The sequence below is a fragment of the Helianthus annuus genome, chromosome 6, assembly GCF_002127325.2.
Source record: "Helianthus annuus cultivar XRQ/B chromosome 6, HanXRQr2.0-SUNRISE, whole genome shotgun sequence".
Taxonomy (NCBI): Eukaryota; Viridiplantae; Streptophyta; class Magnoliopsida; order Asterales; family Asteraceae; genus Helianthus; species Helianthus annuus.
This window is the reverse complement of record NC_035438.2, coordinates 431,955-456,413: the sequence shown is the minus strand read 5'-3', so window position 1 is coordinate 456,413 and position 24,459 is coordinate 431,955. Positions and strand designations below refer to the sequence as shown.

The following is a 24,459-nucleotide window of genomic DNA, read 5'->3' as shown; positions in this document are numbered from 1 at the left end:
GTCATTATGAAGAGTGCAATATTAGTATTGTTCGTAGGTTGATAACTGATGAATGGTGTGTTTGTGTCTTGTTGAGGAATATTCAAAAAATATTTATCTATTGATTTTCTAAAATAATGAAAAACATTAATCAGTGTTACTTATATAGGATCGTAGAAAGTAGACTATGATGAGATCTAAAGTTAGTTGACTAGCTATGAAGTTGCTATTTTGTAATTCATAATACTAAAAGAGCTTTACGTACGAGGTTCCCCTGATCAAGTACATTCGGTTGGTTTCTCATGAGATTCCATCATCATTAATTTTGGTTCCTGGTTAAATCAGATTCGCAAAATTTACCGTGACACCTGTTTTGAGCTTTCTTTTGGTTCGTCAAACATAACAAACTGATATTCTATATATGCATATTGTTTTAGCGGAACTAAATAGTTATCAAAAGATAAAAAAAAAATTGCTTTGAAGCAAACCAGCATCCTGAGGTTTCGTGGTGTAGTTGGTTATCACGTCAGTCTAACACACTGAAGGTCTCCGGTTTGAACCCGGGAAAAGTCTTCTTATTTTTTTAGTGATTAAAATCATTTTAAACGGTGGATGATATGTGCGAATTTTATGGTCATTAGCCATTCAAACAAGGTTAAACCAAGGGCGTCAAATCAATCCAGCCCATACTTAAATCTATAAGCTTTGACCCCAAGCGATTCAACCCTCACCAAACATCTGTAAAAACAAATTACCAGATCAAATGTCGTTGAATGGGAGTTCTAAAGCTGACCTTGCAAGTTGATTTATGTAAACCATTAAACATTGAACACGATAATGACTAATAAGTTAAGTTAGTTAATTAATCTGCTGCTATACATAAAGAGAAACCTAATGATTGATTATAAGGGAAGAACAAGAAACTTCAGATTTTGATACCATCAATCACATGAAGTAGCTCAGAGGTTTCTTCTTCCTGGAACCACCTTCTCCATATAATTCATTCCATTGCAACAATTCATTCATATTTGCCGACTCTGAAGATACACTCGCACACACCTGCACCCAAGGAACATCAATCATGTAGTTAGTTTATTAATGTGTGTTCCTAATTGCCCATCTTTTATCATTTTTACAACAACTTCCTTTTATGGGTTTTTGTAAATTTACCCACCATCATTACCCAAACTAGTTGATATTCACTTGAGTCCACAATATTACTATATTATAAATCATTTGGATTTGACAAATAGTTCAATTATTATTTATGGTATAACTAGATGCAGCAAATTAGAACCTGGTCAAAATAGTCTAAAAACAAAATGGGTCAGACAGGCCAGTCAACAATAGTGCATCCTTATTAATGGCATAATAAAAAAATTTGCTTTTTAAAATCATATATGTTTAGTGATCATGCTTGCGACACCGAATATTTGTGAGAAATCTAAAAAGAACCATATGCACATTACCTGTTCGTGTGCCTTCTTGAAATCATCAAAACTTAAAGGGCGGACATCTGCACTGCTATGCAAAGAAGGCAATGGCCTATTTTCTGCCAATGCTGTAGCCTTCTCCTGTATAAAATGTATATTTAAAATTAAAAAAAAAGGCACGTTCTCAATAGTTCTATAAAAGCGATGCAGTTTACATCAAGAGTTGATATCAATGAATAACAATCATCAGAGAAACAAACCTTCTTTTCCTTGTACAGAATTTCTCTTATTGGAAAATGTGCAGCTGCCACACACAGATTCTGAAATTTCAAAAGATAAAATGTCAACAAATAAAACATAAAATATGTAAAAACAAAGGTGTAATCCAACCAAGAGAGAAAAGATAAAGACCTTCAAATCACTTCCTGAGTAGCCATCTGTCATATTAGCCACTGCTTCAAGATCAATATCTGGTCCCAATTCCTCTTTTGCTAATATCACTTTTAAAATCTTTTCCCTGTTTGAGGCATCTGGTAAATTCACCATCAACCTGCACCACAAACACCATAACTATTTTATTTAATAATATCAACACTCAATACATTATTTACAAATAACCTGTTTTGACTCGAGGTAATCTCCTATTTACAAAACACATACCTTCGAGGTAATCTCCTAATTACAGCTTCATCAAGATCAAAAGGCCTGTTAGTTGCACCAAGTACAAGTACCCGTTCTCTATCCTTTGTACGCAAACCATCCCAATTCACCATAAATTCATTTTTCATTTTACGCATTGCTTCATGCTCACCAGGCTTTTCACGTCTTCCCAACATGCTGTCAACCTATTCAAAAAATAGAAAGACAAAAATAAAAGTCATTGCCACCGTTCATTTTACTGGAACCATTAATTGGATACTAATCATGCTGTTGAATCAATAAATGGTCTAAAACTGTGTTCATTGCAAAGATAAAAAGGACAATCCAGTTAATAATAGAAGTGCTTAAAAGCTTATATACCAACCTCATCAACAAACACAACACTAGGAGCGATTTTACTAGCAAGAGAAAAAACTGCTTTCACATACTTCTCTCCTTCACCAAACCACTACAAAAATTACAAAGATACTTTATTAGTTTCTATGATGAAAATGAAATTTTCTAGTAGGTAACTGGTCAAAAGAGGTGGGGTTAGTTTTTTTTCCACTTTTTAAAAATGATTTTGGTTAAATATGATAACAAAAACCATTTAACTACAATATGAAGTCTTTTAAATAATGTGATTTGGTAGTTGGTACTTTTTTTTCTAGTAGCTTCTTTTTTATTTGACCAGTTAAAGAAAATACATAACCCAGATTGACCCATTAGAAATTCCCACCTCTATGCTCTAGTCATCAATAAGACTAAAAAAATTACCTTTGAAGAAATGCTTGACATTGAAATGTTGATAAAATTAGCACCTGCCTCAGTTGCAACAGCTTTTGCAAGCATCGTCTTACCCGTACCAGGTGGCCCAAAAAGCAAAATTCCTTTGCAAGGCTGAAAACAAACAATTTATGGTTAGAATTGACTAAACTTTTTTATATTAAAAAAAGTTGTGATATAATATTAGTCTCATTTTCACCTTTGTTAACTGTCCTTTACAAAATAACTCAGGCCTCTGAAGAGGCAGCATCACCAATTCTTTTAAGGTATCCTTTACTGATTCTAAAGCTCCAATATCATTAAAAGTGACGCCAATTTCACTCGGTGGAATAACTTCGGCTAGAATTCTCTTCTCAAACTCATTTTCAGTAACTACATCCTGCAATGTCATCACTAGTCTATCAGAACATTTTATAAATTTACTTTTTCCTTCCGTTTATACGATGTCAAAAGTTAAGATGTGATTGCCAGTTTATTTATATATTTTGAGAAGCCATGAAGGCAGAACCCACAAAACTTGGGTCATGCTTAATCAAATAAAAATTATTGCTTAAAAGGGAACTGGCCAATGATCAAATGGGCTGAAGGTCAACCATGTTTTTAATGCATGTTACCTCCTAAACCGTTATATTCAGAAGAGTTGCTGTTATTATAATATTATTTTTTTAATCATAATCGATGCGATAACTATTTATAATAAATGTTCAAAAGATTGGGCAATAAAGTGTTTGCTGGGTTTATATAATGTCATGTTTCAACGGTTTAATCCTGGCCCGTAAGGCCTTAAGATGTTGGTATTAATGTAAAATGACGAAAAGAAGCAGGCATAACTTTTACCTTAAGTGTCTTCGTTGCGCTTTTACTCTCATTCTGAATACCATGCAATATATCGAGCCCATATTTGATGCTGCAATAGAAAACACAAAACAGGAACTAAGCATGCATATATAATTCAGAGATTGATTACCAAGCTCGGTTCTTATCCTTTTATAGAAGTACCTTTCACTATCGATCACGAGTTTGCCATCTTTGGCAAAAGGTTCAGAACTCTTCATAAAGTGATGACTAAGAGCCCACCCAACAACTTTTTCAGCATCTAATATAACCAAAGTGAAATAAATTACTTAAGAGCTTGATATGAAAATGAAACATAGCAACAAGTGGATTAGAATGAAATGTGACCCACTTTCATTTGTCAAGGCTTGATCTTTTATGCAGGTTTTTTCTAGATCAGAGCAACCAAGACCAACTCGATTCAGAACCTGAAATCAAGAAACACGTTATAATACTCGCCGTGCCAAATACAATTACAAAAACTATATTGTTTGCATATAAAAATTATTAGTGAAACTATTCCTGGTGTTTTATACTAATAAATAACATAAGATGGTACTCACTGTACGAATGCTGACAATATTTGACTGTAATTTCAAGGTCTCTGTATCCCGGTCTAGCTGTTGCTTCCAATCTGAAAGTAATGCTTCATCCTGCCATTCATTTTGATAAATATCATTAAACATTTACAAAAACACACCACTAGAGTAAAATGGCTTTTAATTACCTGAGGTGTCTGTATTGTCACTTTGTTAGGAAAAAGGCGGGATAGTTGCTTCATGGCTTTAGGTGTCTCTTTGGTTCTATCATGTAGTCTACCAAAATTATCCTGAAACCATTTCATCAAAACCCTACTGATGTTATTTAAAGTGCATGTGTTTTGTCAAGTATAATGGTCTTAACTCTTAACAGCTACCATACGCGAAAGATGTGTAACATAGAATATAAATTCAATCTGATGATTGGATGTCGTCCTCCTATTATGATTGGGAGTTGACCACAGAGAAAAGTCAATGCGTACCTGGAAGGCCAAGTCGAGCAATGACGTATGATGGCTCCTGAACTTTGTAAAGAGTAATCCACCAGGATGAGACTGCATTCATTAAAATTAGAAACTAAAAGAACATAAAAAATAACACAAACGGCAATAAAAAAATTTGATGCTGATTCCTTAATCCTTACTTTTTCTTTGCGGTTGTCTGTCTGAGCATGAGAAGCAATGACAACCACATTCGAAGGCAATTTCTCAAACTCCCTTTTAAAAGAAGCATAGGTTTCTGGGTTCCCTAGCATTGACCTCTCAATATCTTTTATAAACAAAATCAAAGGACTGATTTTACTTTCTTTAAGAGCAACCTGAAAGATATAAATTTGGTGTTCGGAGTAAAATACAGAAAGAAATATCAGCATATATATCATGTAAATAAACAACCAAAGCAAGCAATATGAAGTTATAAGGATAGAAAAAAAACATGCCTCAAAAAGTTGACTAATAGCAAGCTTTTCAATGTCATCTGAGCTAGAAGAATCTAGACGAAGTAAATCAGCTGCATATAATACCACAAAAGCATTGTTTTTATCAATCCCCATGTTAGCTAGAAACAATTAAAAAATAAACCAGGGCGCGTTGAATGTTAATTATTACCAGAACAGAAAAAACCATGGTCTTTTTCACAGATACCACCAAGATCATTGCCTCCTGAAATTTGTTTATCGAATCTAACCCCAATCTTGGAAGACCAATTTTCACCAAATGCAAGCAACACTTTTCCCTTATAACCGTATACTGGACCACTACAAATGTATGCATAGAGTATATTTCAAAAACCATAGAACTATAAATTCACCAAACAGGCCTAAAATTTTCCATTTAAAAGATACCTTATGGCAGGTAGCAGAGGAGAAAATGCAGAGTGCAAAGATCCCACATATTTAACTCTATCACCTGCCAAATGACGGTTTCATTACATTCAAATATACACATAAATGGAGAGATGAGAAATAAACACTATATAAAATGCAAGTACTATATAGTTATATACCCTCTTTGAAAGTATAACGTTTTGATGATGCAGTGGATGCTTCCTGTTTTGGTTGAGCATGAGAGCATGTGATTGACCCACCACCTACTATGTCAGCCTCAACACTTGATGTTGGTTTTCTTGAACGCATACCAACTGCAGGTGTAACCCTTTTTGTAAAAATGTATGCCCTTTCAGCCCTTGTACTCTCCTTCAGTGAGGTGCCGGTTACTTTAGATGTTGATCCCTGATATGATAACCAAACAAAGCATAAAAAGGATTTTAAAGGTATGTTGCCCAGTGTCAAACATGTCGAAAGTCTGCCCAAAGTCTATATGTAATGCATAAGGCCTCCAAAAATCTTTTATTTACAGGTTTTTCAATTATCATTGTTATGAAATTGTTTTTGTAGTACTAATTATTAACGCATTAATAATTCATGATTCACGAAAAAGTTATATGCAGAAAGAAAGAAAAAATGGTACTTGGGGGTGAAACCCGGCCCGTTTCGAACAGTTCTATAAATGGTACTTGTACCTTAAAAGTAATGTGGGTAACTAATATCGTAAACTGAATATATGATAAGAAGCTTACACCAGGTAATAAAAGAGAATCAACCAAGAGCAAATGAGCACCAAAATGTTTTGCAAGAGCCTTTGCCAATGTTTCTTGATATATTTCTGAACCTAAAGAACATGCAATGTAAAACAATTAGAGAATGTTATCTTTAAATAAAACAAGTTAACGATGTACCTGCTGGACCAGATAGCAGTATTCTAGAGGATAAAGTAGGCAGACTTGAGGAGTACTTCACGAACTCGTTACACTTCAAATGTATATACATCGAAGCAATCAGTAAACTTTTTGTGGTTTCACTGTAAAATTCGAACGTAGCAACTTATTAATACAGTATGTGTTATTTACATCTAATAAAAGAAATGCCGAGCACATCATTGAATCTTTACAAAAACTGGGAGTGTTTGCACCTTAAGTAATACGGAAAACTGTCGAATGAAACGTCAATCATATTAGGATCAAGAATACGTTGTTTTAAGGCATCTTTATATGCTTGATGCCGCGCTGATAATGAAATAGGAAGATTAATATCCTTACGAAGTTCTCTTATTTCCCTTTGTTCATCAAGAAGCTTTGATATTTCCGACTTTGAAGCAAGCATCCGCAGTAATGGTCGTAACTCATGAGCTTTTGCATCATGTATAACAGCTCTCTCATTAAATGGACCCTTTTGCCTATCATTAGGACTAGAACCATCCTTCATGTCAACAGGTAGAAGTGATATTTCTTTCTGGGCGTTTGACAAAGATGCTAGTATTGATGCTCCTGCAACAGCAGACGGGTCTCTAGATCTTGCCTCAAATTGCAGTTGTTTTAGTAAACTGTTATGTGGTTGTAATATACTACATGAAGGTGTCATGTTTGTAGTGACAGCGTCCTTTGACAGTTTCTGAAATATCTGACAGTATGTTAAGGAAGTTGTTTGTGAAACACATAAGATAAAGTGTGAACAAGATTGAAATAAGAAAACATAAATAATGTGCTTAGGATACATAAGCATGCTTTCCAGACGAGCTGAAGATTACTTCATCTCCTGATTTTAGTGGGACAGTTGACCTTGTATGATAAATCTTGCTATTGACTTTGACGACACCTTTGCTACCCGTGATTTCAAGCAACGCAGTAGATGAAGCTCCTCGCTATGTAGAATAAACAGAACCATACTAGTACCCTTTGCTATATGTATTTAAAAAAAGAGAGTTCCAAAAAAATTCAATGAGAGAAAAGAAAAGATTACCACTGACTCTATGTACCGAATGCTACAGAATGATTTACTGATGGATGGATCGCTAATACACAAGTCACATTGACGGTCTTGACCAACGGTGAATACAGGATGGTCCATAGCAACATGAGGAATCTGTAAATCAAAATTTGGCAAATTCTATAATATTGCATAAATTCCAACACGAGTTTATCTAAAAAACTTCCTTCTAGGCCTTGTAAGTAGAGTGTTGCGAGACAATAAGAAGAAAATATATATTTGTAGAAAACAAAAATGATAGATGAATGCTTGGGAAGTGTACAGAATAAAAGCAACCTACCAAATGCGAGAAAACATATTATTGCATGCATGTTCACAAAAAGGAAAAGAATGGACTTAAACATTGTGATGTACACTTGGCTAAAAGCCTAAAAACAAATAGTTCTGGTACCAAAAGGAAATTACAATGTTGGAAATCTAGTTTCACAGGTTTAAAGAAACAACGTAGTAGAGAACAGAACTTAATAATTCGGTATGATAGTTTTATGCCCACCCACGCCGCATGATGCAAGTATGTAACACTTAAAGAAGTGTCCATTAGCCAATCTCAGATATTCTTTTCAACACCAGTAAACTATCATCTCTTGTATTCCACAATGCTCAGTTAAAATAGCTGATACTTAGGGCAGGATGATTTCCCACACATACAATTACAACTTACAAGAGGGTGTATGTGTGAGTTGGGGAGCTGGGGCGAGGTTAAGGCAGTGCAGGCAATGCTGTTCAGAAAACATCATGAAAACTAACTACAAAGTGATCCTTTAAATACTGTAGTCCTTCACTAAATGCAATTGTCAGAAAATATCATGAAAACTAACTAACAAGTGATCCTTTGAATACTATAGGCATCCACTAAACGAATAATAAAACAGTTAGTATAATTTGGTCTAAATAACCCAATATGAAATTCAATATTGCTATCTTTAACATTATTGAATAAGAAGTGTAAAATAATAATAATAATAATTATATAAACCTCAGAGGATTGGGAAATAAGCTTCCCCCATGCATTAGGTTTCTTTGGACGATTGAAGCCCACCGAACCACCACCGTTGGCCTTATTCGTCTCTGCTTCGCCCACAGAATCCCCTGCAACTGCATTAAAGGCTGTCAGAAACTGTATACAAGTAAAAACAAAGAGCATGCAATGCAATGCAATGAAAAAAAAGAGCATGCAATGCAATGCAATGAAAAAATCAAAGAGAAGAACACCTAGTGGCATCAGAGAGAGCAAAGGTTTGACATCCGCCGGAGACTGATCATCCATAACATCTACTACATCTTTCTTAAGCTGATCAGCGGATGGAAGGTCCTGTTGTTGAGCTGATTCCTTGACAAGTGGCTCCGGCGGTAAGCATTTTGTAGAGGCTTTCTTCTTGGAAGAAGAAGAAGTCTGGATGAATCGAAAATTAATTAAAGCAATTGGAAAGACAAATAATAAAGTAATTTTAATTAGGGTTTTGGAAACCCTAGGTGTTGAAAATTGGGAAAGGTACCTTGGACCTCTTGGTTGTAGGTGGTAGCGAAGAAGAGGAGAGTGGGCGTTTGGATGAAGATGAGCCACGCCTTGTCTCAACCATGGTGGAAGCAATCACCTCTGGATGAAGAATCAGAGGCGGTTTCCGGATGATTGATTACTACAAGAAGAAGAAGAATAGGTGGATTTATTTATTTATTATGTATGTATAAATCTGTATATTCGATTCGATTGTAGATGAAAGGGGAAAGAACGAACGAAAGAAAGAAAGAAATTGTTTGTTTGTTTGTTTAAGGGGGTTTGTTAGTGTCTTGTATTTATAGAAGAAAGATTGGGGGTCGGTTTGCTAGGAATCATCGAGACTCTTAAACGAACCTAATTGTACATTTCATACAGCCTAGTGGTATTCTGGTGGTGGGATAAGAGTTATGACCATTAGGTTATGGGTTCAATTTTCACAAGGAGTTTTTTCTAAATTTATTGGGTTTCCTTCTAAATTGGTGTATAGGCACTGTTGCAAAAAAAAAAAAAAAAAAAAAAAAACCGAACCTAATCCGTTAACTGAGTTATTATGCGCTTTGTTTATTTAGGAACAGGATCAGGAGAGAACGACTCATAGTGTGAGAACGATGAGAACGATTCTCGGCCACAAGATCTTAGTGGTTTGTGACTGAGATTGATGCGGTGGCATTTTTGTAAATAATATGAGCCTTAGAACTATCAGGAGGGGTAAAATAGGAAGATCCAAACAAAGATGCACATGCTAATCACATGCCATTTCCCCCCATCATATTTAAACGACAATAACTTTTTTATATGTATGTATAAATCTGTATTATGTATATTCGATTCCTAAAAGAGGTTTTTTCCTAAATTTATTGGGTTTCCTTCTAAATTGGTGTATAGGCGTTATTGCCTAGTGGAGATGGATATGATCGGTTGTTTTCACTAGTGGCACGATGATACTCTAATGGTCCGTCAGTGATTCAAATTTGCTGTTAAAAAAAACCGAACCTAATCCGTTAACTGAGTTATTATGTGCCCCGCGTTGTGGGGTAGGAGGCGTAAAACCATATTATCAACGTTGTGGGTCGGGAGAGAAGGTGATAGAATCATGTTGAATAGCAAATGAAAAATTAATAAATGACAACTAAATCAAATACAGGGTGTGTAAACAAAAATTCACTAAATGAGATAACCATGCTACCACGTTGTGGGGTGTGGGACATAAAACCGCGCTAAATAGTAACTCAAAATTCACTAAATGCAAAGCAATAAATGACAACTGACTAAAATACAAGGATGTAAACGAAAGTTCACTAAATTACAAAGTCAGATGGTGTAATTGAAAATTTAGCAAATGATAAAGTGGGTAATAATGATAAAGTGGGTGTCTGAGATTCCTTATTTTCATCAACTTATTAACTTTTTGAAAAGTTAAAAACGACTTATAATCTGTTTGGGATTGCTTGTGTTGTGAGAGAAGATAAAGTCACAATTTCTGACTTATTAACTTCTTAGAGAAGTTAAAAAGAACTTTTAAAAAGAAATCCTAAACATCCTCTAAACAGAAATTGACAAAAGAGTGAAGTATAGCGGGTTAAGATAAAAATTCGCTAACTAACAACCAAATAAAGTACAAAGGGTGTAAAAGAAAATTCACAAGATGATAAGAGACATTAAAAGACAAAAGAGTTGTTATTTCTTTCAATGTTCTATATATTAAAACAAATTAATACTAACTCTTGTTTATATAGACAGGGTGAAGATACAATAGGAAGTTTATTTGGCTAGGAAGACTAGGAAGTGATCTTGACCATCCATTTAGTTAATCAAGGGTTAAGATTAAATGATGGAAATTGAAGGGAAGAAAAGAGGCGCGTGAGTTTGTTTAGGGGCATTCTAGTCAATCCAAGTCAATAGTTTCCATCTCCTCTAATTCCCCCCCCCCCATTTTTTAAACGTTAATAACTCTTTCATACGACATTATTTTTGTATAAAAATTGCACCAAAAAAACGAGCGTTTTTTTATCTTTAAAACGAGTATACTATTGCTATATTTAAAAAAAAATAAAACCCAGTTGCGTAAAACGCAATAGAAAAACCCCAGTTACGTAAAACGCAATGAAAAAAACCTAAAAAATGACATTTTTCTAAAACGCAATGCACCAAAAACACAAAGAAATGACTTATTTGTAAAACGCAATGGCCAGAAAACACAAAGAAATGTCTTATTTCTAAAACGCAATAGCCTAAAAACTCAAAAGACAATGTACTTTGTAAAACGCAATGGACTAAAAACACATAAAAATGTGTTTTACCTAAAACGCAATGCACAAAAAACACAAAGAAATGTCTTATTTGTAAAACGCAATGGCCAGAAAACACTTAAAATGTCTGTTTTCTAAAACGAAATGGACTGAAAACACATAAAAAGTGTTTTACCTAAAACGCAATGCACTAAAAATATTTTTTTTGCTACTAAATGTAGCGATTTTAATGTAAAAAATATTTTAAAAAAATTGTGTGTTTTTTTATTTTTTTAGATTTTTAGGGGCTTAGTTTTAGCTCGGGGGTGGGGGTTTAGATTTTTTTTTGTGGGGTGGGGGGGGGGGGGTAGGGTTTTTTTTAGGGGGGGGGGGTTAGGTTTTTTTTGCGGGGAGGGAGTGGGGGTTAGGTTTTTTTAGCTATTTTAGGTTGTGTTTACATTGGTTCTCGCGATTCTCACAATAAAAGTGGTTCTCGCATGAACCTTACCCTCTATATATATTATATATATTAGCCTTTTGATTAAATTGACCACTATTTTATATTAATCTTTAGGTTTTCACCCTATATAGTTTTGAAACCTTTATTCTATGAAAACCCATCTTTTTACACAAAACATCAAAACTTATTATTTTTACTAATCAAAATAACCAAACAAACCATATTATAATGTTAAATACTCTTCTTGCACCAAAACCTCCAATAACAAAAAAAAAAAAACAAAAAAAAAAAAAAACATACTTTAATCACACGAAGAATCCGTGTAGCAACATACACATATTTTGAACTCCAAATTTGTGTATACATACATTTTTAAGTGTTTGAAAAACTAAAAACACACAGGCTACATGACTTTTTTTTATTATTATATCAAACGTTTAGATCTTGTAAATATATTGTTTTTAGAAACTAGAACTACTCTCATAGTAAAATTAACAAAAACCATCAAGTAGATCACAAAAACAAGTCCATTTTAAGTGTTAGTTTACTTGTTTTAGAAAATTTTAAGAGAACATTCCAACAACAAAACGAAATAACTTGCATATAAGCTCGTAACTAGCGTAAAAATGACATTTAGAAGGGTATGTTCATACACAAATAAGCAAGGAAGAAGGATTAGAGAAAAAGAAGAGTCTTGAACTTGTGAACCCTTGTTTGATGCTTGTTAGAAATCAGCCCCAAGAAAACGGCGAGAGCTGAGAGAGAATGAGGGAAAAAGAGATGCATGTGTGTTCTTGAAGGTGATAAAGTGTTATGGTCTACCCAAGCATTATTTATATAGGAAAAAGGAAGCCAAATTTTAGATATTTTGTCAAGAAAAAGATCAATAAGTAAAATGGTATGGTGGGTATGGATGTTGGATGACTCAAGAAACAACCATAAGATTGGTTTTGACTTAATTATTACACCATACAAACTCAAGTGGATGTGATATGGCCTTGGGTATTAAAAAAATAACATCAAATATACATAATAATAATAAAAGGAAGACAAAGAAGTAAAAAAGAAAATCTTTCTACATAGAGAGTATGGATGGTGGATTCGGCCAAGAAGAAAAAGAAAAGAAAAGAAAAAAAGGGATAAGGTGGTTAGGTGCACATCGCACCGCGTTTGCGAACTCGTTTAAAATTACGCATTTCGATTTCAATTATTTTCCGTTACACTTTTATAACCGTCAAAAATTAACAACCGTTATTTATAACATTTTTCACGGATATAAATATAATTTATATGTTTATATAAACTTAAGATGTCGCAAGATAAGTCCTTAATTAATGATGTGTTTGCTTTTCGTAAGTTATTAGGCAGGGCAGAGTGGTGGCGGCATAGATCAGGCATGCCTCAAGATGGGTCAGCAACACCACTCCGGTTGCCCCGTCATTGGAGCAGCGTGGCACAGGCGGCATCGAGAGGACAATGAAGACGGAGCGATGTGAACATTGGAAAGAAGGTGACCGTTGTAGATTTGAACGTTGGGGATTTAAAAAATAATAATAAACCCTTTTTATCTATAAATACCATTCCACCCTAGTTTTATTTACACCACTTCTCCTAATCTCTCTATATTTTTATAAAATCATCACTACAAAACCCAACCTCTTATAAAAATCTTTCACCAAGTTTTCTAATTTATGGATCCATTCAACCCGAATCGAAACCCAAACAATCTGAACCCCAACCCGAATGCTAACATCTTCTCGGCTCCCGCCTACTCGCCGAAATTCGACCCGCTCGCTCCTCTCCATATTCTTTTACGGGTTTTCAACAATCTCCCAACGCCTTCCAACAAATGCAAATGCGATTTGGTAATCCGTGGAGCATGTTGTTTCCGAGTCAAGCACAAACACCACCACCACAATCACCGGTAGGACCGTCTCACAAGTGCGTATTGGTCCCAAACGAGGTGCCACTAGCAAAACGGTACAAAAGGGCCAGAGGTTTTGGAGCACCAACCGGCTTGAAAGGTTGTCGTCAAATAAATATCAACGACGAGTCGGAATTCGACGTTGATGAGTTTGCGGTCGAAGAGGTGCGACGTCCCCCAGGAAGGGACAAAGCAAAGAAGGCTGTGGCTGCAAAAAACAAGCCGCATCCGGGACCGGAAGTAGCTCAACAATGGAAGGCTTAATGGCTAAACTCCAAGCGTACACGGATCTCGAAGCTGAAAAAATAAAAAACAAGAAGGAGATAGCGCAAGAAAAGCTTCGGTTAAAAGACAAAAGAAGAGAAGAAAAGGGGCAGTTTAGAAAACAAAAGACGCAATTGGAGGAGTGGAAAATAATGATTAATGACGACCGACATCGACTCGTATCCAGAAAAAGACCACCATACTTTGCAAAAACTGAAAGACGAGATAGCAAAGAAAATGGGCCTAGACATCGTGTTGTATCTAGTTATTTAAATTTTTAGTTATGCTGTTTTTAAAAATTTACGTTTTTAGTTATGTAATGTTATTTAAAATCTAGTTATTTTAATTTTAGTATTTAATCTAATTTTGTTTTTATATTTATTGTAATTTAATTAAAGAAAGGGGCATGCTTATCCACCACTCTCTTACTCCATCATTTGAGTCATCGTTCCACTCTCTAATGACGTGGCTTCTGACGTGAAGCTCCATCCTAGAAGATGGAGCAAAATCACTCCTCATAGCCTTAGTATACACGTTATTTAACTCTTAAGTGCATTGATTTGTTTATAAAGTATGCTACTATATTTCAGATTTTATGATTGGTAGGTTTAAAAGGATAATGAATTAAAACAGGAGGAAACAATGCACTTTTTAGTGATCAATGAAAAAGAATTAAATTAGACAAAAAATTGGGCCACAAATTTGATTGACTGAAGGATTACTTGGGCTATATTTATTCATTGACCCGTTAAGTATGGTAGATGGCAGCCCACATTATGAATTATATTATATTATATTATATTATATTATATTATATTATATTATATTATATTATATTATATTATATTATATTATATTATATTATATTATATTATATTATATTATATTATATTATATTATATTATATTATATTATATTATATTATATTATATTATATTATATTATATTATATTATATTATATTATATTATATTATATTATATTATATTATATTATATTATATTATATTATATTATATTATATTATATTATATTATACATTATACATAATAACAATTCACGTCGATTGTTAGGAACAGTGCTAAGCAGGTAGTGCTGGCAGTAAATGATTGGGCCACCGAGTGTAAAAGGTTTTGGTTGTACACGTGACTTTGTGTATTTTTTCTTATCCTGCGTTTCATTTTGTTTTCTTACCTTTACTCATTTATACAAGCGGTGTTCATTATTCCGACGGCACCATGGCGGCACACCCCGGCGGTGCACCTAGAACGGTGGTGATAAACCTAGAGGTCAACAACCGCACCCATAGCGGCTTGTGACTTGGGTTTTCGAGCACCAGTACATGTTTTAAGGTGATTTTGGTGGCGAAAGACCACCATTCATGGCGTCCGCGGCTGACGACGGGCGACGATCGGCAGAAAAGATGATTCGCGGTGGTGGTTGTACGACTTGGTGGGTTGAAGTCCTACGATTTGTGATGTGATTTAAGCAGTTGGCTTGATTTTTAGATGTGGGTTAAGGAGATGGATTGATGGTGGATCTGGATGACCCGAGAGGGTAAGAAATTATACAAAAGATTGAGATAAAAAAGAGTTTGATTACTGGCGTTTTTTTCTCTTTTTGACGGTTCTGATGCGCCGAAGATGGCTGAGATGGGACTATTAGCCATTTTAGTGTGTGAAGTGAATATGATGGTGTAGTGGTGTGTGATATGATTTTCAGATCTTAAAAATAGTCTACTGTAAATAATGTGTGACTGGTTTAGCTTATTTGTATGGTTAAAGTTAACTCAGGTTGGTATTGCGTTAGGTTTTAAAAGTACAACACGTAGCTCAAAAAAAACCTAACAAAACTATTAGTAAGCTGCATTTTGATATTTTACTGAAACACTCAGTAAGCTGCATCTTTATGTGAAGTTTCAACAAGACACATAATGATGGTACAAAACTACGAACTTCATATACTAAAAGAATTCTAAACAAGAGCAATCTTGATTATCTATATGATTGCAATTTAAACCCAAGATGCAACCGTATAAAAGTAAAATATTTTTAAGTTTTTTCTTTTATTGTCAAAAAATTTTATTAAGTGAAATGCAGTTTGAGCCGCTGCAACGCACCGGATGACCAACTAGTTATATATATACAAATGATGAAAGGCCTTAAGAACAGTTCAAGTTACCAGGTTTATCATGACTGGCATCTGTCGGTCTTCCATCCTACCACTCTTTCATCCTACCACTGAAAACACACAGCCCCATCTTCTTCGTTTTCTTCTTCTTTCTGCTCACTTACTTTGCTTGCTCTATGAATGTATTCACCTACTCCTTCTGTCTGAGAAGGGAGAAGATTGGTTCAGTAGAGTGAGAGGAGAGATAATCAAAGCGACAGAAAGAGAGACAGCCTGAACGGAAGGGGAACCAACGATCGCCTACGGTGGGCCACAACGTTGATGTCCTCCTGTTCCTCCTTCTTCAGTCCGTTAAGAAACGTCGCTCCCTTCAATTTCGATTCCGGCGAACCGTCCATCGGAATCCATGCTTGATGCTTGACGTCTGAAATTACAGCTCTGTTATGTTTCAGCAACTAGGGCTCGAATTTTAATTACTTTTGGGTAAATCTTTACAATTTGAGGTATGGCGTTTATGTTTTCAGATTGCATGTACAAATTGACATGCACTTTGGGTCTCACTTGGGTTGATTGTAGATTCCGCTGTTCTCTTTGCTTTTCATCAAAGATAAATGACTTGGACCCAGTAAAAGAGATTTCCATGGAGGTATTGACTGATAGAAGAAAAAGATAAAAATTAATCGTTCTACTTTCTTTAGTTGGATGATTAGTATTTAGTTATTTTGTTTTTCCACTATAAATCAACATAGGGATAGGTACCTTGATTTTTATTAAGGCAATTTAGAACTTGCTGAATACAAATGAACTTGAATTTTCATATGTCCAAGTGTTTTGAAGTGCCAGCTAGAACAGATTTTGTATATGTATTTAGTTAGATTAGTTTTCACTAGCAATCAGTATAAGGAGTTATAATCATCTGGTGTTACATTCATAGGCTTAGTAATTCCTATATTATCTATATATAACATTTTGCGTCGGACCTTCTGAACAGTACATCAATTAGCCAAAATTTGGAGGTTTTTTATGGTTCTGCCATTATGCGTTTTTGGTGCAGTAGAGAGAGGGGACCAGAGAATAGGTTATAGAGAGACAAAAGAAAAATAGAGAGAGAGCGTGAACTCGGTGACCATCTTCGTCTTCTGCTCCCTGTTCCAGCTGCGATGGGTCTGGTTGATACCAAAGGTTAACGTTGACGATGAACTCAACGGAAGAGACCATGATGTTAGCGAGGTTATCGGTAGTGCCTAGGGTTCCAGGAGAACTCCGACGAGTCAAATCTCCCGTTTTGGTGTAGCTTGGCAAACACTAAGGTGTACCGACATTGTGGTAAGTTCCCACCTTATTGCTTCAGTAGTTTTTTGACAACTGATGAAAGATTAGAGTGGTTTAGGTCTTTAGCTGGTGGTTGATGTTGGGTTTTTGTTGGTCGGCGAGTAAAGCAGCTAGAGGTGGTTCCGACAAGTGGGATTGTGACAATTGATGGGTTTTTGCAGCTGTAACTCCAACAGCCGGACAATGGTCACGAGAGAGTAAAGAGAGACCCTTTCGATTTCAATTTCAATTTCCAAGTTTAAGGTCTTTTCTCCTCAAAAACTTCTGGTGAGTGAAGGTAAGCTTGTTTTCTGCTATTTAATCGCCTATTTTGCATTTTCATTGGTAATAGATCTACAATTCCTAGGGTTTAATGATCTACAATACAGTGCGCAACTTATTCATATGACTTTATCTTGTTTGTTTTGGACTACATCTGACTTTAGGTCATCCTCAAATTGATTTGTGCTAATTTCCCTGAGTTTTTCTTATTAGTTACCAGTAAGAATGTATCCCGTGAATTTGTGTGCGGTTTTAGGTTATTTTTGTTTCGTTCTATGGCTAATTGAGCAATCGATTTTCATAGAGACACAATTTACAAATTACAAGTTCAGTTATGCTGCTATGTTGATAGTGAAATTGTTAATTTCTGTTTTATATAATTTAATATGATCACAGTGCTACTTTGTATCTATTTCTTAGACCTCAACTTTGGCTTTGTGAGTTTGTGTTGATATCTTTAAAAATCATAATTCTTCAGGGACTAGATTTGTAGCTGCCTTATTTCTTGCAATAGCAGCCTGCTGAAACACTTGAGAAGCTTTTATTTCTTTCTTTAACTCATTTAATCAGCCCTTCGTATCTACTGATAGGTTTTTGGCGCGCATTTTGATTATGGCTTGTGTTTCATTATGGCATTGATTAAGGCTGTGAGGAGTGGTGCGGCTTGGGTTGGCGGCTTTGCTCGACACTTGGCGATAGTGGGGTCCACCGGACCACCCCAAAAAAGTGTGGTGTGGAAGCGTCGTGGGTTAGCGGCGTTGGGGAACCCACTTAAATATTGCTAACGGTAAAAAATTGAAGGTCCAATCCTGGCTAGCCAGCTCACCCCACCCCCCGCCAGGCACCATAGCGACGCTGGTTGGGCAACGCTGGCACGGAGTGGCTTAGCCAGCGTTGGCAGGCTTCCCCCGCCCAACCAACGCCACCACTCCCGCGGTCTAATTGTGCTTCTTAGTTTTTTGATTATGGTTTGTACTTGATTATGGCATTGCGTAGTTGTTCAATTTCACCATAAAATCCATGTATAGGTGTACTAAAAAAAATACTCGATTTAAATGGATAAATGCAAATCTTCGATATTATGCATTGAATTTGAAATTTCATGTATGCTTTAACTATTAAATTTGAAATTTCATGTATGCTTCAACTATTGATGTATCTAAAGTTTGACAGCAGCAAATTTTAATTAAATTTGATATTATAACTGGAGTGCATTTGTACATCAAATACCTAATTTAGTACAGCATTCATTCTTATTTATGTTGATGCATCAATTTAAAATATGCAGCAGATGTTGCAACGGTGCAACAAAATTTCACACTACCACAACAGCAATCCATTTCATAGAAGCTAATACTAACCTATTGTTTACCTCCAAAAAATGCAGATCTACCCTTCTCAAAGAAATAATCTTATTCTTGAACAACAAGGCAATAGTGATATATTGGAGGATTCTAAAAATTAAGGCAAGCAAAGGATTATTAGTACGTGTAGCTCATGACAAAAGAACTTATATATCATTAGTTTGTGGTACATTGACCCGTTACGCTATAAAAAAAACTTAAATTAGAAATACTCCGGGTAACGACAAACCCGTTATGTTTTTTTTTTATTTATAGCTACTTGGTTTATGCCATAATGATGTTTGGTGTGGTTACGTCACATTATTCACTTCATCTTTTTCCTAGCTTTGATCATTGTTGGGTTGCTACTTAGCATATTTTTCCACCCCGACCTCTAATAGTATGGTTTTACGCCCCCGCCCCGCAACGCGGGGGCTCAATTCTAGTATATAACATTTGAGGTAGTATCTTATCTACAGTGTATTATTTGTACAAGGATAGGATGTTAATTACACTTCTACCACTAACATTTTATCACTTTCACCTAATTGATTTTAGCCACCAAAGTAACTTTGTTTGTTTGGTGGTCCTTCAAGCTGCTGCTGGTGCTTCTTCTTCTTTTTTTTTTCTCAATTAAAGTTTATTTTACTCCCTTAAGTTTTAAATTTGTCATGTTTGTCTCTTCATTTTCTAAAAGCTTTCGGTATAAATGCGAGTTCGTTTATGTTTTACGTCACGTGGGTTACTTTGCTACCCTTTGAGTTTCAAACTTGACACTTTTGTCCCTCTATTTTCGAAAAGCTTTTTGACCCCCTTCGACTTTTTAATACGTGTTGGTATAAATGCAAGTTCATCTACGTTTTATGTCACGTCAGTTACTTGGTGTTATAATTCGTGTTTTTCTTTTACATTTTTTTCCCGGTTTTGGTTGTTGTTGACTTGCTACTTAGCACAGTTCTACCCCCAAACATTGGTAGCACAATTTTACGTCCCGCCGCGCAACGCGCGGGGTTTAAACTAGTTAAAAGAAAAATCCACAACATTTTTTTTCTTTTCTTTCGCTTCTTGTTCAAGAAGTAATTTTTTTAAGATCAACCCGTTGTGAAGGGGAAGATTTAGGGGTTGTTTGTTTAGCTCTTAATAGTTCATACTTTTTACTGGTTTAGCACTTAATGATTCAGACTGTCTGTTTCACGAGCAGATATTTGAATGATTTTGACATTTGTGTGACAACCCGTAAAATTACAGGTACTGTACAGATTAATTAACCCTAATTATGTGCTTAATGACTGTGCTTGATTACATCTGACACTTTTAACTGCTTACTGATTTATGTCATATACATACATGTGCATTATTTACATACAGTCACTCCAATTATTTCATATAGACTCTTAGTGTCAAACCGGATGCACAAAGCACAGTTAGCGCAGTAAGCGGATAACTCAGACACATGCTGACAATGCCAGCACTTAGACAGATACTATTTTTAGGCCAGTGTGGGCCAGAGTTAAATCACTACACCAGTATGGAGTATAGGGAAGTGAGAAATATAAGACTATGTCACTAGGTGACAGTTTGAGTGCCGGAAAGTGCCTAAAACGCAATTTAATTACAGAATTCCACATTTTTAATAACAATTCAGTTTTTTTAACACGCTCATATTATTCATAATATTGACCAAGTAGCCCTGGACACTTTCCTAAGTGTTGGAATTAATTTCGTTACAAAAAGATGCACAAAAGACGCTTTACGGGTAAATTAAACGCTTTAACGGAACGATGCGAAACCGAACAACCAGACATTACCCGGGACATGAAAATATTGTTAGAAATATTATTTTAGTATTTTAAATTAATCATGGTCACAAAAACCCCCATGCATCATGCAAACATGACATACACCCACTACTTGTAGATACCCTTAAGCTTTTAGTAAATACCTACTAATTAACAAAATATTTACACTTTACCCCCCCATATCCGAAAATCTGCCATAATCATTAGCATATATTTTGGTTAAATCTTGTGTAAAGAAGATCTTTATTTCATTGGCCAAAATTATTGGCATAATTCCCCTAGGAGCTAGTAATGCACATTTCCAAGAACTTCCATCATTGCTACTCCACCCTCTCTCCTCTCCCTCTAAAAATCGGCCCATACCCCCCCCCCCCATCTCACCACAACTGATTTTCATCTTCATATACCTTCACAACTTCATCTCTTTCACTAGTAAACTCCATTCAAAGCTCCAAGACCCTCCATAGAAGTAAGAAGTTGAAGTGCTCTCAAGAAGCTTTGTTCAAGGCCTTTCTCACCATCATTTCTTGTCATCTCATCCTAAGATTACAACCCTAGCCTTGTGCTAGTAGTAAGTTCATTCATACTCTTGCCTCACTTCGATTCTTGTTCGATTGTTGATTGTTTTGCTCACACAAGAACTCAAACAGCTTGCTGAGTTGGATTTCCAGCCAACTTCAACAGGCTGTAACGGGATCATTTTAAGTCGAAAAGTGGATTTTCAAAAGCCTAAAATGAATGTTTTGGAATAACTAAACAAATGGCACTGGAATCATAATTTTTCGAGACCGTTTACTATTTTTAAAAGATTATTTCTGGACAGCAGCTCAAGCTGCATTTTTGTTGCAGAAAAAGTGGGTTACTTTCGGAGTCATAACCTTAAACCTGAATAAAATCAACTCATGAAATTTTTACAGTAGATAGACACCATTGTCAGGACGACCCTCCAACTGGAATTTCGTCAAACGGACTTACGGTTGATTTTTAGCGAATATTTCCGTAAACTGTGATCAGAAGGTAACAAATCTGATTGCAGTCAAGAAAATGATTTTTTATAAAATATGGGTAACGAATTGGACTTTGATATTTTTACACAATAAACTTTGGAACATATCTCATATTCTGTAAAAATTTGGTGATTTTTAGAAAAGGGTAACTATTTTATAAAAATCCTCGAAAACAGCCCTGTTTCGAGTAATAAAGCTGAAATGAAGTATGTAAAGTTTTGTATGTCTATATGTTGGTTTGATTATTGTAAATGAACTATTGATTTCATATAAAAGAAAATGATATGCTATTAAAGCATGGACACCTCTATTTACAGAGGAGACTCTGCCGAAATTTTCCGAGAATCCGAACACTTAGTAAAATATTCGAGAAAATAGATATGAAATAGTTGTCTAACTATTTTTCTACGAACGCTATTTAAGTTAAAATAATTATTATTATTTTAACAAAATAATACCTAAGTAACGCAAATCAAAACACTAAACTCTAAGCCAAGGCACGGCCCGTTCGTCTAATAGACATTAGTACGTTGTAGGTTGTCGTGTAGCGGAAAGAGTTTAAGTTCGAGTCAAGACGCACTAAGGTGAGTTCATGACCCCCTATTCCTTTACTGTTTTTGGTTTTATACTTCGGGGGTGGAATACATGTTTACAAATTATTTCAGACTTTTATATACATGGTATGGTTAGCTTAGGGAGGTTTTACACTACTAGATCATGTGAAGGGTGGGCACAACACTTGAGGCCATTAATCCTCGTTATAGGACCAAGGGACACAAGAGTGATAGATCTATTTGGGTGTAGCGAGCCCACACCCGTGAGGCCGGGGCGGCCCATAGTGGTGACTGTGTCTTCCAGCCGGAAGCCCGGTAACAAATATGCTAGGTTTGAGTTTCCCTGCACCTTTTCACACATACCGGTGGCTTTGCAAACCGTCGGTGATCTCTTTTTCCTTATTGCTACATACCAGGGACAAATTTTACTTACAGACATACTAAACGGTTTTATTTACATAAGACTTACTCATGAACTCGCTCAACCTTTTGTTGACTTTTAAACTACATGTATTTCAGGAAATTAAGTTGGATCTGGTAAGTGATGCATGTTTAGCTGCGTACTAAATAAGGATGTCATCCGGAGTCGTAGGTTTGGGAAGTGTAACTCCTTCCTGGACGAGTTGCATTGTCTCAAATCTTTGTGTTGTTGGTAGTTTTTTCATCGAGTCTTATGAACTCATTTTTAAACAAGTCATGTTTGTAAACGTATCTTGTGGTTGATGTTGTCTCAAAACAATATGTTATGCATTTTCAATTATTTTAATGGATGAACATCAAATATTTTATCATATAGCATGTTGTGATTGTTACTATGGTATTGAGAAGTCACACCAACTAAACCCACGCTTCCGCAAAAGCCAGGGTGTGACAGCTTGGTATCAGAGCCTCGATCATAGCGAACTAGGATTCATTCTCGAGTCTAGACTATGATCACTAGGGCTCTCACGAAAATGTTTTCAAACGTTTTTACATTTGCATACACTAAAAGTCCAGATCCGTGGCACAAACTTTTTACAAACAAAAGGTCACAAATACATTTTTTCAATATTTTCGTATCAGTCTTAGAGACTGAGGGAGTTCAGTCTTAAAGACTGAGGGATTCAATCTTAGAGATTGGGGATGTTTAGCCTTAGAGGCTGGGGAAAAATTTGAGTCTTAGAGACTGGGAGGTTGGTCTTAGAGGCCAGGGAGTTAGTCTGAGAGACTAGGGAATTCAGTCTTAGAGATTGGGTGGGATAGTCTGGGAAGACTAGGATGCATACATGACTTCATTATTATTTGTTTACATGCTTACCTTATTTGTGTGCATATGTTGTGGTTGTGTTACAGACACCATGGCATCATCCGGTAGCGGAGTATCCGATGCGAGTGACCCGAGGACTTTTACCTCTGACGACGAGATGGCTACCGATTCGGGAGTTTACACCTCGGACTACACGAGCACTGATGAAGATGACTTTCAGCCTTTTGCCCTACCAGACTTCGGAGATGATGTACCTTTAGCTGACGGCCCACCAGGGGAGGACCTACCCCTTGTTCCCATCCCTGCCCCTCTCCCCTTCGCTGCAGTTCCTTTTGAGGAACAACCTATCGACGCTCTACCCGATGGTGACATCGAACTACTCATCGAGGGTCCCCCGGAGGGAGACCAGGATGGTGGGGCCCCAGTGGAGGACGGTGTTCCACCTGTTGATATCCCAGTTGTTGATCCTATTGTTCCCATGGTCGAGCTTCCTGGTATGGAGGTTCGGTCCGATTCGTCCGCTTCTGATTCTTTTGAGTCTGTAGCTTCTCATATCCCACCATTGGGATTCGGTTACATTCCTCGCATGGACGCTGATGAGGAGATGGAGATGGAGCAGCCTGCTGAGGCTCCTGCTCATCCAGATGATCCGATTCCTGCCATGCTTGTTGATTATCAGCCCGCTCCAGTCACTTCCGAGCCCGTTCTTGCCGTTGACCCTGTTCCTGTCACTGATGCACCCGTTGTTGCACCACCAGCTGTTGAGATCCCCGACTTAGCACCCATACCCGACCCCGTGTCGATTTTTGACGATCTTGCACCATTTGCTACACACATGGACCCGAGGTACCCCAACTCCAGCAATGGATGGATTGAGGATGAT

At 36.1% G+C, this 24,459-nt stretch overlaps 1 protein-coding gene and 1 long non-coding RNA gene across 11 annotated transcripts; one reads left to right on the top strand and one right to left on the bottom strand.

Annotated features, from left to right (window-relative positions):
- Nucleotides 1–730: 730 nt before the first annotated feature.
- Nucleotides 731–9,314, bottom strand: LOC110864241. Of its 2 annotated transcripts, none has more exons than XM_022113267.2 (27): nt 9,029–9,314; nt 8,745–8,925; nt 8,509–8,627; nt 7,506–7,628; nt 7,261–7,407; nt 6,679–7,166; nt 6,446–6,567; nt 6,287–6,378; nt 5,714–5,939; nt 5,553–5,616; nt 5,317–5,465; nt 5,148–5,218; nt 4,854–5,027; nt 4,693–4,764; nt 4,399–4,500; nt 4,235–4,324; nt 4,024–4,099; nt 3,837–3,933; nt 3,675–3,744; nt 3,037–3,216; nt 2,829–2,951; nt 2,437–2,520; nt 2,073–2,257; nt 1,824–1,962; nt 1,673–1,732; nt 1,449–1,553; nt 731–1,038 (listed from the first exon to the last, which is right to left on the bottom strand). In XM_022113267.2, exons 1-27 carry the CDS (start codon nt 9,110–9,112, stop codon nt 925–927), a joined length of 3,537 nt encoding a protein of 1,178 aa, XP_021968959.1. In that variant the 5' UTR covers nt 9,113–9,314; the 3' UTR covers nt 731–924. The 2 variants fall into 2 exon arrangements, with proteins under 2 accessions (XP_021968959.1, XP_021968960.1); XM_022113268.2 differs by having other exon boundaries at nt 8,509–8,621.
- A 6,754-nt stretch (nt 9,315–16,068) lies between these two features.
- Nucleotides 16,069–19,289, top strand: LOC110864243. Of its 9 annotated transcripts, none has more exons than XR_004859813.1 (5): nt 16,069–16,537; nt 16,611–16,680; nt 17,026–17,360; nt 17,417–17,643; nt 19,015–19,289. It is a non-coding gene; the product is annotated as an uncharacterized LOC110864243 (long non-coding RNA). The 9 variants fall into 9 exon arrangements; XR_004859812.1 differs by having other exon boundaries at nt 16,070–16,537; nt 17,089–17,360; XR_004859814.1 differs by having other exon boundaries at nt 16,069–16,680; nt 17,417–17,633.
- The last annotated feature ends 5,170 nt before the right edge of the window (nt 19,290–24,459 follow it).

Bases quoted from the DNA above. Each gene is read 5' to 3' on its own strand.
- LOC110864241 (XM_022113267.2), bottom strand. From the start codon at position 9,112: ATGGTTGAGACAAGGCGTGGCTCATCTTCATCCAAACGCCCACTCTCC. The intron at 6,568-6,678 runs GTGCAAACACTC...CGAATTTTACAG, and splicing joins AGTTTTCCGTATTACTTAAG to TGAAACCACAAAAAGTTTAC. The intron at 1,963-2,072 runs GTATGTGTTTTG...TTTGTGGTGCAG, and splicing joins ATTAGGAGATTACCTCGAAG to GTTGATGGTGAATTTACCAG.